Source organism: Doryrhamphus excisus, linkage group LG16, assembly GCF_037039965.1.
Source record: "Doryrhamphus excisus strain RoL-2023G ecotype Guam linkage group LG16, RoL_Dexc_Guam_v1.1, whole genome shotgun sequence".
In the NCBI taxonomy this organism is placed as follows: Eukaryota; Metazoa; Chordata; class Actinopteri; order Syngnathiformes; family Syngnathidae; genus Doryrhamphus; species Doryrhamphus excisus.
Window position 1 is genome coordinate 1,413,664 of NC_136372.1, and position 13,329 is coordinate 1,426,992.

Here is a 13,329-nt window from a genome sequence, read left to right on the forward strand (position 1 = left end):
GTCAAAGTTCATCAGTCGTGGCGCAACACAGCCTGGCAAACAAACAGGCACCCGTGCCGAGTTCAGACTCTGGAAACAAAAACAAAATGTCCCCATTTAGACATTGTTGCAACGTAAAAATGGCATCATCGTCATCATCATCATCCGTCACCTGTTACTTCAGATTCCAGAACTTCCTTTGACGTCCGGCGTTAAGAGTGGTTTCAGGTGCATCGCGTGATGTCAGCAGGAAATGCAACGCAAGCCACTTCCTGTCGACTCCTCACGCAGAAAACCAGCACAAGCTTTGACTTTATTTAAAAAATATTTTAATGCACCATTAATAAAGGATCCAACGTATTAATACAAGAGAAATAATATTAAAAATAATCATCAAATTAAAAGGAGGAAGAATAAAAAAAAGGATGGAAGATATGTACAAGTGTCCTCACGGAGAGAGGGAAAGGAAGGTATTTACAGCTTGGAATCGAGTGTGTTTCTACGAGAAACAAACACTTTCTGACATTATTTACATCACTTTTTTTCATCGCTTCATCCTGTAAGAGACAAAAAAAGACGCTGGGGTTTGTCGTGAGACAGGATTTTTTTTTGTCGCAAACAAGAAAAGACATTTTTCCTGTTGGGCAGACAAAAGCAGATGTCTTGTTGCTACTGAAGAGATAAAACTTTGGACGAGCTAACCTGCCTAACCTGTGTTTGCCTTCGCCGACGCTCTAAATAAACTATTTCTCTACGAGGGGTTGGGGGGGGAATAACCTCTAATGAGCCTTTTTGAAAGGAGATGATAGAAGAAAGAGATGTGCCTCTTAAAAACATTTGTGCAAACACTGACGACGACCCGCAGGAGTTTGGTAGAAAAAAAAAAAAAAGTGTACAAATGAAACGTATACAGGTACAGCTCAGTAAATGAGAATATGGTTGGTTTTAGTGGTTGAATAAAAATAATTACTTTTATATTCTATACATTCACTACAGACACCCAAACATTTCCAGAACACATTTCTTAATAATTTTGATACTTATCGCTAATATTAAGGCCAAATTCAGTTTGCCTAACATCGATCTCCAGTCTGAACGCCAAGTCCAGAAATCAAATTGACTTTTGCACCAAATTCTCATTTATAGAGACGTGCTCGTATTTGAGGACGACACGGAGAGAAAAGCAGACACTTTGCCACCAACACAAAGACGAGCACAAACGTGAGACAAAAGCAGAAGGTGTGAGGTGAGAATAAAAACAAGCAAAGCCATAAGAGAGCAAACGAGGAGCAAATGAAAATAACGCAAAGACCAAACTGTTAGCTTAAAAGTGCGCTCCGACACAAGCGCTTTTTTTTCCATTTTAACTTTAAAAACCCTGAATTGATCTGTGTGCGTCATTGTGTTTTTGTGTGGACCTTTACGGAGCTGAGAGGCTCTCTCCACAGCGCCCCACCAGAGAGGCCGCTGAGCAAAGAGCACCGGCCGGTTAGTTGAGCGTGCCGCGGCAGTTCTCGGTGCCGCACAGGCAGGGGATCTTGTTCTCCTCCAGGGGGAACTTGTAGTCGTAGGTGATCTCCTCGTTGACGGCGATGGGCTGCTTGGAGTAGATGACGATCTTCTTCTGGGACTCGATGGTGATCACCTTGGCGTAGCAGTTTGGCTGCAAGGGGAAGAGATGCTCTGATGTAGAGTAGACCGGTGTAGTAGATCACATGCAAGAAGCAGCACTGGATGATTGTCATGTATATCATATAATGGCTGTATGGGGATACTAGCGTTGGATGATATTATATTAAGGTACTGAAGGTACTGTATATAAGTATATTGTATAGTATATGGCTGTATGACGATAATAAGGTATGGTGGGGCCAACTCACAGTGCAGCAGTGGTTGATGAAGCGGGCCAAGTTGCCGCACTTGGTGGCGTCTATGATGGTGTCGTGGTCCACTCGGAACAAGTAGCTGCTCCCGATGCCCTGCTGAGCGTACCGCTTCTCACGATTGTCCGCTACCATCTGCAAGCACGTGGACATAAGAACGTTTGAGGTCAGTGTGCTTCTTGCTCTTCTGTCGTCTTTTCTAAAACAGGCTAAAAGCAATCCAGCGTTGATATGCTAGCATGTTTCACAAAGTCCTAGTTCACCACGTTAGCATTATTTCAAGGAAGGAAGTGAAATATGGAGTGTGGCCTGAGAACCATTGAGCCGTACTTTGGACACCCACGGCCTAGCTTCAACAAGGCTAATGATAGTGTGAATTTCCAAGATAAGCCGCTCACCTGTCTTATGTTCTGACCTACATACTCGATGACCATCTCGTCGGCGGCGATGGCCTCCATGGCGAACAGGCCCCACTCGTGGATCCTGCTGCGTCCGAATCGGAGCTTCTTCTTACGGAACTGCACAAGCACAGGAAAAAGGCCAGGATTAGTTCAGGATTACGGCTGGACGGGGAGCTTTGACATGTAGCTTTAAATGTGACGCGGTTTTCCCACAGGACTGCAATCTATCTGCGGCGGTGGAGATGGTGGTTTGATTACATCAAATTTGCATCATAATTGGCCATGGTGCACCTGCACATAATTTGACAAAAACATGAAAGGTGAGGTGTTACGACGCCATCTACTTTACAGAGGCGTAACAACAAGTGCATTCACAGACAGTCCCGTTATAATGGGTGAATGAGCAAGGCTGAACAGGTAGCTCCAGATTTGCTGTCGCCATTGTTGCGTTCTCACATCCTGTGAGGGCGTGTTACCACAATGCCCTCGCTGTGTTGTGCAACAACGTGAGGCGACCAACTTGAGGAAGCAAAGCCACGTTTTTATGACGTCGCCCGGAATTAGGGCACACATAAAGAATGTGCTAATTGTCCGAGTGTACGCGCGTACCTTGAGCTGGTTGAGCTTGAGGAGGTCAGAGTCCATGACGGCCGGTGTGCCGATGACAGTCAGGAGGCGTCGCTGCTCAGAGCGCCTCTCAGAAAGCGCACGGTTGGTGCCCTGAGAAAAAAACCCAGACCATTAGCTTGAAACTTTTTAATCATGTGGCCTTGAGATTGAGGAGAGTGAAGTAAAGAACCTTGACCTCGACGAAGCTACCTTGAAGACAGTTGACAAAGCAGATAAGGCTCCTAATCGTGATTTGCTCAATAAATCAATTGTGAAACCTTTCTCCCACATGTACAGAAGGTACAACCCAAAACTAACATTGCATCTCACTGTTTTTCCTCCCTCTTTCCAGCCAGTTCAATTCTGCCAGTTTTTTTTTTTTAAAAAGGAAACACAGCGGGCCACCGCTGGACCCCCAGATGGATGCTTGCACAGCCTGCAGAGGCCAAGAAGTCGCCACAATCGGTTCGTTGGAACTGTGGAAAGCTTCTGTGACTCACATTTCAGCTGAGCTTACCAACAACGCTGCAGTGAAGGGATGGGCACTCCCATAACTACATCTTCATTCCGATGAAGCAATTAAACGGCTTATGAAGAAAAGAAAAAGAAATGCTACAAATCTTCACATGCAAAATCACAATACGTCGGGTAGGATTTCATTGCACCCTCTGCTGGTCACGGCCAAGAAGCAAAACCCAGCGCGCCTCCGTGGCTTTAAGGCAAAAATAACTGGAATGAACACATGATTGGTGCTTACCGAGCTGTCGACATTCTCCACCTCCCTTATGACCTGCTCGGGAAGATCCAGGTCAAGGTAGACGTCCTTCTCCTTGCGGCTGATGGCGTAGTAGCCCTCGCTCCTGGCAGAGCCGGTCACGTGCTCCCGAAGCTGCCCATCCGTGCTCCTCTTCTTACGTCGAGGGTTTGGCAAATTGGTCAGTGGGGCTCAGCGTTAAGGCTAATACGCAAATATGACATGAAGAACTTCACACAAATGGATGGTAAGGATATCAGTGTGCTGGACCCAGTGGGTGTCATTGAGCCAGTCGGAGGAGTGGTTGTCTTGCAGCAGCTTCTCATACGTCTTCTTCAGCAGCATTAAGTCCTCGCCATCCAGGCCCGAGTTCCAGATGTCGTAGAGGATGGTCATCTGCTCAAACTCGCTGCGGTTCTCGTACTTCACAGCCGGCGGCGGCTCGGGAGATGGAGCGGGTTTGGACGACATCACGCCGGCCTCCTGCAGGAAGAGACGTTCGCTCTTCCTCACCTCCTCCAGCACCTCGTCCTCAGAGTCTGTGCTCGACAGCTCGCCGGACTCCAGCTCCTCCACGTCCACGTCTTCCTCCGGGTCCGAGTCCTGTACAGAGGCAACATCAGGTTCAGGTCCTTTTGGATGTGATCATGTACAAGCAGCGTGGCGGCTAAACGACAGCTGATTGGTCAGTTAAATCACATGGTCCACATAGTGATTAAATGGTTCTATTTGGAATAACAAATAATATCTGACACGTCTCGTATAGGATGTGTACCTAATGTTGCGTCCTGCAAGATAAAAGATGGACATAGCAAACACACCTCTAGCTTCCGCTTCTTCTGTTTCTTGCTGGGCTGTTCCTTCGCTTGTTTTGTGGGAAGAAATTCCAAGTTCTCTTTGTCCTTGTCTTTACTTCTCTTCTTTTTGCTCTTCTCAAGTTCCAGTGCTTTACTTGCCATCAACTTCTTGGCTGGAGAAATTGAGGCCGGGCTCGACTCAGCCGGGCACAGCAATCCCAAATATTCCCCAGAGTCCCCTCTGGGCGGCAGCGCCTCGCCAATGACCTCCTCCGGTGCCTCCAGCACCCCAGATATGGTGTTGAGGTCTGCTGGGAGGAGAACTGACGAGTCCTGCTTGGAGGAGGTCTTTTTGGGGGCAGGTGGCCCCGTGAGAAGGGGCGGCTTGGAATAGCTGTGCTCCATGAACACAACCACGCTCTCCAAACTCATGACACGCAACAGCGCCTCCCCTGAGAAGAGACCTCCCCCCATCTTCTGCTCCTCTGCCTCGTCCGATGTCTCGGTCTCCTCGGAGTCTCCGGCCTCGGGGTCCATTGTCAGAGCGACGTCGGCCAGCACGGAGAGGTCGGCGGTTGAGGCGGAGGCCAGCTGCAAGAGGCTGGACGCCCCCAGTTGTTCCCGCAGCCTCAGCCTCTGATTGTCCTCCTCATCCTCGTCTTCCTCTTTGAGGGGGTGACAGGTGGACACAGAGAAGCCGGTGGGGCGGGACTTTCCCTTGCCCCGTTTGCTGATGGGAGACGGAGGGGGAGCCTCCTCGAAGGCCATCCTGCACATGGAGGCGTGGTCCAAGGGGAGGTTCTGCACCGTGCGGCACACCATGATGGGAGAGGTGGAGGATTTGGGCGAGTCTTTGCCTGAGCCCCGTTTGCCGGGCACTTTGGTGGGGGCAGCCTGGGGGGACAGAGGGGTCCTTTTGGACTCATGGGAATCTGGAGTTCTTCCACACGGCGGCACAATGAGGGCGTTGCCTTCGCCTGGTTTGGAGGCGAAGGGAAGCAGCTGGATGCCATGAGAGGGACGTGCGGAGGATGCGGCGGCGGCACGGGGGTCTGAGGGTCTGCTGGGTGAGAGGAGAAGGGGAGATTCACCCGCCGCTTGGGAGGGAGGTGAAGACAGCGTTGATGACGCTGCCTTGCTGTTCTCCTCCGTGGAGAACGAGACGGTCTTCCTGCGTTTTTTGAGCGGGGGCACGAGGACCACGGGGGACGAAGGACGGGGGTACGGCGGCGATGGCGGTCGTTTGGAGAGTGCTCTTGCATCCGCCTTGCCGTCTTTGGCGTCACCTGCATGGGAAGGCATTTTCAGCTGCTGATGTTGTGGTGATGTTTCTGGCAGAGGACTTTGCACTTACCAGTTTTGACTGCAGCCTTTGGAAAGATCTTCCCTCTGAGGCCGTCTTTTTCTGTGGTGCTGTCCATGGTGGACTCGTCCATGGTGTCTGGTCCGTCGCTGTCGGGCCTCTCTCCTTCCTCTTCATCCTCAGAGGAAGATGAAGAGGAGGATCCGGAGGACGACGAGCCGTCGGATGATGACGAAAGGCTCTCGTCATCGCTATCAGCGCTGAGAGCATCATCTGAAAAGAAAGATTTTGTTATTTCTGTCGAGCAGAAAAGACACAAAAGTCATGGATTGATTAATTTACCATCAGACTCCTTTTCACTCGCCTCCACTTCCTCATCCTCCTCCAAAAGAAAGAACATTAAAAGTTAGAGCAGGAAAACAGTGATTACAGATTAAATGCTGCCCCCTAGTTACGCATGCAGGAACAGCAACATAACACTAAACAATTAAAGCACGGCATGTTTGGCCAAGGGGTGCAACGAATCGCATGCTCTCTCTTACGGATCCATGGAAAGAGGTGATCTCGAGCCCGGCACGTTTCCATGCACACGCGCAACGTCGTAGGATGACTGGAATGTGACGGCTCCATGCGGATCTTAATCTTACAGCGCCAATTCATACAAAACCATCTAACAGGGACGTGCTCCCTCACCAGCAAATTCATTTATGTGCGAAATAAGGACATGTCATGTAATTATGCCATGACAGCTGCAACTTTGTGCAAAATAAATCAGCAGAATGCCTCTAAATGCCTCGAAACAGCAGCATAAAAGTGATGGGATAAGGATAAGTCCAGCACAGTAAAAATGGCCCAATTCCCTGACGCCATAGCATTTGGGAATAAAGGGACACCAATGTGCTTGTTTTTACCTTTTCAGAGGAAGAGCCATCTGATGTTTCTTCTCCCTCGCTGTCCAGCTCCCAGGGTTTGCGATTTCTGGGCTTCTTTTTCCTCCTCTTGTTGTCTCTTCCAGCTCCGTGTCTGCCGGCCTCTGGCGTTCTCCCATCGGCAGCTGCAAACGAGATGCGGAGGTCAAGCGGCCAGCCTGTTCCTCCAACACGCCAACGCGGGCGTTTAAAGCGTCGGCACGTGCGCAGCAAACCTTCATCGTCCTCGTCAGGAGGGGTGGAGGGTCGCGGCCTCTTCATGTCTCCCTCCGTGAGCTCCTGAGGTTCTTTCCTCTTCACCTGAATGAGAACAGTCATGTTTGTCTATGGTGTAGATCCACGTTTTGGGCTGGAGCTTCATCAGGTCTCGCGCTTGTGTTACCTTAAAGGAGGGCAGTCTTAGCGCTCCACGCAGAGAGAATCCCTCCACGCCACCGCTTTTTGCCCAGTCCACAAGAGACGTGAGAGGCTCACGAGGACGGCTCACCTTCTCCTCCTTCTTCTCATCATCACGTAAGGCTGACATCGTCTGGAATGGCTGGGAAAAGAAAAAAGCCAGTTTGAAGATTCCAGTCATAATCTCCAACATTTGCCCCAAAACAGATGAAACCATGACCCTTCCCTACCTTGGCTTTCGTCTCCTTCCTGTCCCACCACTCGTCAAAGGTGGCAAAGGCGATGTTCTCCACCATCTTGCGGTTGAGGTCCCTCTGCATGATGTTCTTCATCTCCTGGATGAGAGTGGCGAGCACCATCTGCACGGTGGCTTCATGAGGGTTGTCAGCAAGCAAGGGCATCTCCTCCCCGGGGGTCTGGTACTCGCCCCCCTCACCGGGCGGCATGGTGCCATAGGCGGCCGGAGGCATGTAGGAGGGGTAGTGGGTGGCCAAAGGGTGCGGCGGCCACGCAGTGTGGGGAGGCGGTAGGTGGGGCGGCGGTATTTGCGTGCCGTGTGGATCGGTGTAAGGGTAGGGCATGTGTGGGGGCATGTAGCGGTGATCTTGGTCGTAATGACCGGCGCCCGCCCCGCTCCCTTCTTGGTCCATGTAGGGGTGGGGCGGTGGCGGCACGGAGTGCAGATGGTAGGAGGAGTAGTCTCCTGTGGCTGCCTCGCCCGGGCCCGGCGTGCCGTTGGACGACGACATGCGCAACTGGTGCAGACGACTGAGCATGTGCGTCTGCATCTGGAAGGACATGGGGGCGCCGCCCGTGTACTGGTTCATCAGCTCCATGGAGCTGGCATAGTCATACATGTGGGGGGGCAGGGGTGGCGGGTACTCGGGGTGCAGCTCCATGTGAGGCGGGGGGATCCCGGGAGGCGGGGGCGGCTGCAGCGAGTAGCCCGGGGGAGGCGGCGGAGGCAGGTGAGGGGGGTAGGAGGGGATGGGTGGGTGCATGGAGGTGCCAAAGTGCTGTGCGGAGTCAGAGATGGGCGGGGGAGAAGACGAGGTGTCCGTCGTCTGCGAGGGCATGGCTGCTTGGGATGACGATGGCGAGGAACAGGAGGTCATCGAAGGCTGGTGGGTGGTCACCGTTGTGATGGTCAACTCCCCCTCCTCCTCGTCTGAGATCTCCATGTCCTCCCCCGACGAATGCGGGGGCGACTGAAAGGAAACAAAGACTTAATATTTGGAAAGCCCCCATCACAGGATAACTTTGCTTTGAGACTAGCCCCGCCCCTTTAAGACGACCCAAAACAGACAACTGTCAATCAAATCTACTGACTCATGTGACCTCATGTTTACAGCTATGGACCAATCAACCTCACCTGACTCTGGCCATTGAAGGGTGGCGTGCGCGCTCCCGTCCTGCTCCGTGCATCAGCGTTCCCATCCTGGGACGTCTCCTGCTGCACAGCTTCGGCCACGGTGGGGCCAACCTGGGGAGGGGGCTCCTCTGGAGGCGGGACGTGGGGGGAGTATGTGGAAGACGATGCAGTTGAGGACGGTGGTTCGACGGGACTCTTCCGACCCTCTTTGCCCTTCCCTCTTTTCCTGAGGTCGCGCTCCCCTTTCCCCTTGTCCCCGCTGTCTCCTGCCTGATTGACACTGTCGTGCTCCCCCCGTCCATCACCCGCCCGCCCTTTATTCTCCCCACCGCCTGCCCGTATGCCCCTCTGCTTGTCCTCTTTCCGCTCATCCTCATCTTCCTCATCGGATGCGAGGAAGGAGAACTTGGCCTTCTGTTCCTTGAGGAGCATCTCTATGCGGGAGTCCAGGCTGCTGCTGTGGTAAGCAAACGGCAAGCTCTCATTGGTGGAATCTGGCTCTGGGGAGGCAGAGCCACGCTGGGGGGCTGATGAGGGGCTGGCGGCGGCCGAAGGGTGCTGGGGGAGGGAGGAGGCGGAAGGGGACGTAGATGAAGCAATGGAGGGCGGTGGGGACAATGGCGGGGGGGTTTTCGGTGGCACAGGTGGGGTGCTGGGACGGCGTTTGGGCTTAGACCACTGCTCTTCACGGGCGGGGCTGTCCTGGCTGAAATCCAGCGTTCCAAGCGTCTCGGCCACGGCGGCAGCAATGACGGAGGCTGGCGGCAGGGGAGGTGGTGGTGGTGGGGGAGGCGGCGGCGGCAGAGCACCGTGGTGACCAGAGTGGTAGTCCTTCTCTGCACCCGCTGAAGGCGGAGGGCCCCTCTCTGCGAGACTTGGGGCCCCTAAACGAGCGGATACGTCCAATCCCTGAGGAGGGCCCGGGGCGGGCTCTTTGGAGGCGGAATACGCCGAGTAGGATGAGGGTGGAGGAGACATGCTGTTAGAAGAAGAGCGATACGAATTGGAATTGTATCTGGGGTCGGAGCTGTTGGAGTAGTCGCCATCTCTTTCCCGGTCTCGTTCTCGGTCCCGATCCCGATCCCTGTCGCGGTCGTGGCTGCTCTTCCTGCGGCTGCTGTGGTGGTTGTGAGAATGGTGGTGGTTGCGATGCCGCTGGTGACTGTGGTCGCTCGAGCGTGACCCCGTGCTGTCCCGCCGATACCCCCGGTCGTCCCGGCGGTCAGAGTGGTGGTGGGAGTGGTGGGAATGGTACTTGGAGGAGGAGTTGGTGTCCTGCTGGTGATGGTAAGATGACCTTCTGGAGACAACGGCCCCCGCCCCGTAGCGGCCTCCAGAGTCTCTATCCCGCTCCCTGTCTCGCTCGGACACAAGGGGCTGATCATACTGGGAGGCCAGCGGGGGCAGGTGCATTGTGGAGTGGTGCGCCATGTGAGGGCCGGGTCCTCCCACACTGGGGTACGGCGGATAGCACGGCGGCTCGTTGGGACGGAACGAGGCGGCAGGGGGATACATGGGGCGACCTCTGTGGTACACCGGGGGCTCGTGAACATCCTCGGAGTAGCGGGACACTTTGTACCCCCCCACGGTGGAGGAGACGGCGGAGGATGAGGAGGAGGAAGGAAGCATATCCTGAGGGGGGTAACCGCTTCCCAAAGTGCCAGTGTTGTAGCCAGTGTGCCTGTGCGGAAGAACGAGGATGTTTACGGCTCTCATATGGACAATTCCAGATCTATGAAATGTGTCATTGAAGACAATCACAATGTACAAAAATAAAAATGGCCACCGCTCACCTGGCACCGGAATAGCCCGATTCTTGAGAGAATGGCGTGCCAGACCGGGAGCTGTAGGGAGTTCCACCTTGGGAGGACGCAGAGGACCCAGAGGTGTAGGCGCCAGTCATGGAGGAAGGGGGCGTGTCCAGACGCTGTTCGCCAAAGCCGGTGTCCGCGGAGCAAGGGGTGACATTCCCCGAGGTGAGGGCTTGGACACCTGCCGCCAACACGGCCAGCTCGCTGGAGAGCCTCCGCCTGATGTCTGACGACTGCGGGTTGGAGAAGAACGTTGGATTAGCACTTGGAAATGAAGAAAACGCGTCTTTGTGTTCAGTTTCCCACGCTACATCCCGGACAAAACTACAGACAGTGCAGAGTCGTGTCGTACCGTGTCAGGTTGTTGCTGTGTTGGGGTCTGGGGTGTGAGACAGTCTACTAAGGCCTTGCCTCCTAGAGGGACCGTCTGGGGCGTGTAGGAGCCGTTGACAATCAGGTCGTAATATTTCTGCCTCTGCTGACCTGAATACACACAACAAAAAAAATATTTCTTTCTTACCAAGACGCATATGTGCAATAATAGTGTTGGGAGAACTTATTTATGTGTGGGTTTCAATCCCGGCACAGGACCTTCTGTGTGGAGTTTGCATCTTCTCGCTCCGTTTACCTTTTATATCCAGCTGAGCGTGGATGATGTTGCCCATGACCGAGGTGTTGTGCAGCTGCTTGACCGTGTCCTTGGCCCCCCGTGTGCTGGTGAACAACACCCTGGCCAGGCCTAAGTGCTTCCTGGTCTTGGGGTGGAACAGGATCTCCATCTCCTCCACTTCCCCGAACTTGGCGCACATCTCGGCCAAGAAGGGCTCCTTGATGTTGTCGTTGAGCCGGGCGAAGGTCACCTCTTTGAGGGGGATGGGGCCCACGTAGAACTCGTCGAGCTGCAGCGGTGGGAAGGGTGAGTGGGGGACACAAGAGATACTGTCATAATACTGCGATAAATCTGAATGAGGACTTTTTCTTCCCAGTCTTATGAATGTGCTGTTGGATTATTTTGAGTCCTTACCTTGAACTTTGGCACCGGCAGGACCATTTCAGTATACCTCGACCATAGCCTCCTGGGTCTCGGATCCCGTAGATCACCAACAGGGGGAAATCCAGAGTCCTGGGAATGTTAAATTATAGTGAAAAAGAGGCATGCGAGATAACAGAGTGAAATATCGGACTCACGGGTACACTGAAATGCACTCCATCATATCTGTAGATCTTCTGAGCGACCCGTCTGATAGCTGGGTCCTGGACGAGTTTGTAGCTCTTCCACTGCAAACTGACAGCTTTTTGTGCGTCTGCCCCGCCGTCTGGATCCATCCTAGAGCTGAGGTGTCAGACAAAAAGACGTCAGACGGCAGAGTATTTAACGATGCATTATAACGAAAGCATGGCCAGTAGCCGAAGCGGCCAAGACTCATCTGATGCGCAGCCGCAGCTAATAACATGCCGTAACTACTGCAAAATACAGCACGGAAAATAAAAAACAACTCAAGTGCGAGTGATGGCGAGGACGCCTTAGCCTTTAGAGAACTACTTGCATATCGTAAACAGCATGGCAAAGGATAAAAGAAAATTGCTTGACGTTTTCAAGATGCTGTCAAAACAATGAGCGCGTTACGTCACAGAGTACTAATTTAGTTAGCAGCTCGCTGCTAGCATGGGCTAACACGCAGCGACAAAATGCAAAGAAGCTGAGCACTAACGCCAAGGCGGGTTTCAAACTGGGCAAAAGTCGAGTCGGGTTCACGACCGGGTCGCAAATATCACATTAACGGCGACCAGAGCGCTGCACAACGACAGTAAATTAGTTATGCTTTTTTATGCTAATGCTAGGAAGTTTTCGCGACCGTTGGCTAGTGCTAACTAGCATAAGAATCAAGTTGAGAGTCAAACTCGTTATTTATCATCACACTTCGTCAGCCGAGCGCACATTATCAGCAGGGGTGGTGTTGCGGAAGCATTTCCAGGGCTTTACCGGCCCCCTTTTACGCCAAAATCTAGACCCCCACCTCCAAGAGTCCTACAGCCCGCTCATCCGAGTGTAGCAACCCGCCGCTCCAGTGTAGGCAGCAGCGGCCAGGCCCGGGCAACAAGAAAAACACAGTCCCCCAAACACAAACGGGACAGCTCCGATGACGCCCTCAAGCAAGACTGACGAGCGCAAACGATGCCGCTAACATTCCGGATGTTAGTCGATACAAAGACGAGTCCCTACGAAGCACCTGGGCGTTGTTTTGGTCTCTAAAAGCCCAATATTTTGGAGAGAGCGGCCATCGCGTAGCAAACCTGAAAGCCTCGCCTGTTCGCCATCAGTTGAAGTAAATGCAGCAGTTGACTTCGGACGAGCACTTTCTTGCAAAATAATAAAACACATAAAAACTACAATGACCAAATTTAATAAACGAAATGTTAATAATTCTCATTAATTAATGAGCCGACAAATTTAATATTAAGTTTCTCCACGTCATGTCAACAACTGAAATATACGACCGAATCTGCGTTTGAGAATCTAACAGCTCGGTCGAACAAAGCGCCCTCTAGTGGCTGTCTGTGAACTGTCCACACCATCTCGGTAATAAAATTGTGACTTAATTTAAAAAAAACATTTTAAAGAAGCAGCAAAAATGTTTATATTAACAATAATAATAACAATAACAATATAATGTCCACTAAAACCTCTTGCAGTGAACTGTATGATTACACAGCATCACAATGAAATTACCAGTATACATTGCACATCTTCATTGGCTTCATTGGCATGAGCTTGATTTAATTCATCATCTTTCATCTCCAATGGTGGCACACTCTCAAGATGCTCCAACATCCCAAACCTCAGCAGCTTGTCCAATTAGGTACTTATGTAATATACTGTTATGATGTTGTTAAAATAAGAATTACCACAACTTCAGTCATCGCTTCCAACCTGACAGCTTGGCCGATGTGATGAAACCAAATCTAGTCCAGAGAGTGCTGACACAATCATGAAGTTAAATTTAGCGCCAAACCACACCCGTTCCAGTCCCCATTATAGAAGCCACCACCATTTTGCTCCCTGACAACATCTCTGAATGAAACCCAACAACAAA

At 52.1% G+C, this 13,329-nt stretch overlaps 1 protein-coding gene across 4 annotated transcripts; it reads right to left on the bottom strand.

The window, feature by feature from the left end:
• Window positions 1–273: 273 nt before the first annotated feature.
• setd1a (SET domain containing 1A, histone lysine methyltransferase) lies at window positions 274–12,657 on the bottom strand. 4 transcript variants are annotated; one of them, XM_058048395.2, is made up of 20 exons: window positions 12,530–12,657; window positions 11,423–11,567; window positions 11,259–11,357; window positions 10,863–11,133; window positions 10,587–10,717; window positions 10,217–10,467; window positions 8,424–10,104; window positions 7,282–8,259; window positions 7,038–7,193; window positions 6,871–6,955; window positions 6,638–6,780; window positions 6,069–6,108; window positions 5,778–5,999; window positions 4,448–5,709; window positions 3,884–4,229; window positions 3,630–3,811; window positions 2,873–2,983; window positions 2,261–2,380; window positions 1,860–1,997; window positions 274–1,642 (listed from the first exon to the last, which is right to left on the bottom strand). In XM_058048395.2, exons 2-20 carry the CDS (start codon window positions 11,558–11,560, stop codon window positions 1,469–1,471), a joined length of 6,528 nt encoding a protein of 2,175 aa, XP_057904378.2. In that variant the 5' UTR covers window positions 11,561–11,567; window positions 12,530–12,657; the 3' UTR covers window positions 274–1,468. The 4 variants fall into 4 exon arrangements, with proteins under 4 accessions (XP_057904378.2, XP_057904377.2, XP_078653150.1 ...); XM_058048394.2 differs by having other exon boundaries at window positions 12,466–12,546; XM_078797024.1 differs by having other exon boundaries at window positions 6,069–6,105; window positions 12,253–12,543.
• Window positions 12,658–13,329: the final 672 nt, after the last annotated feature.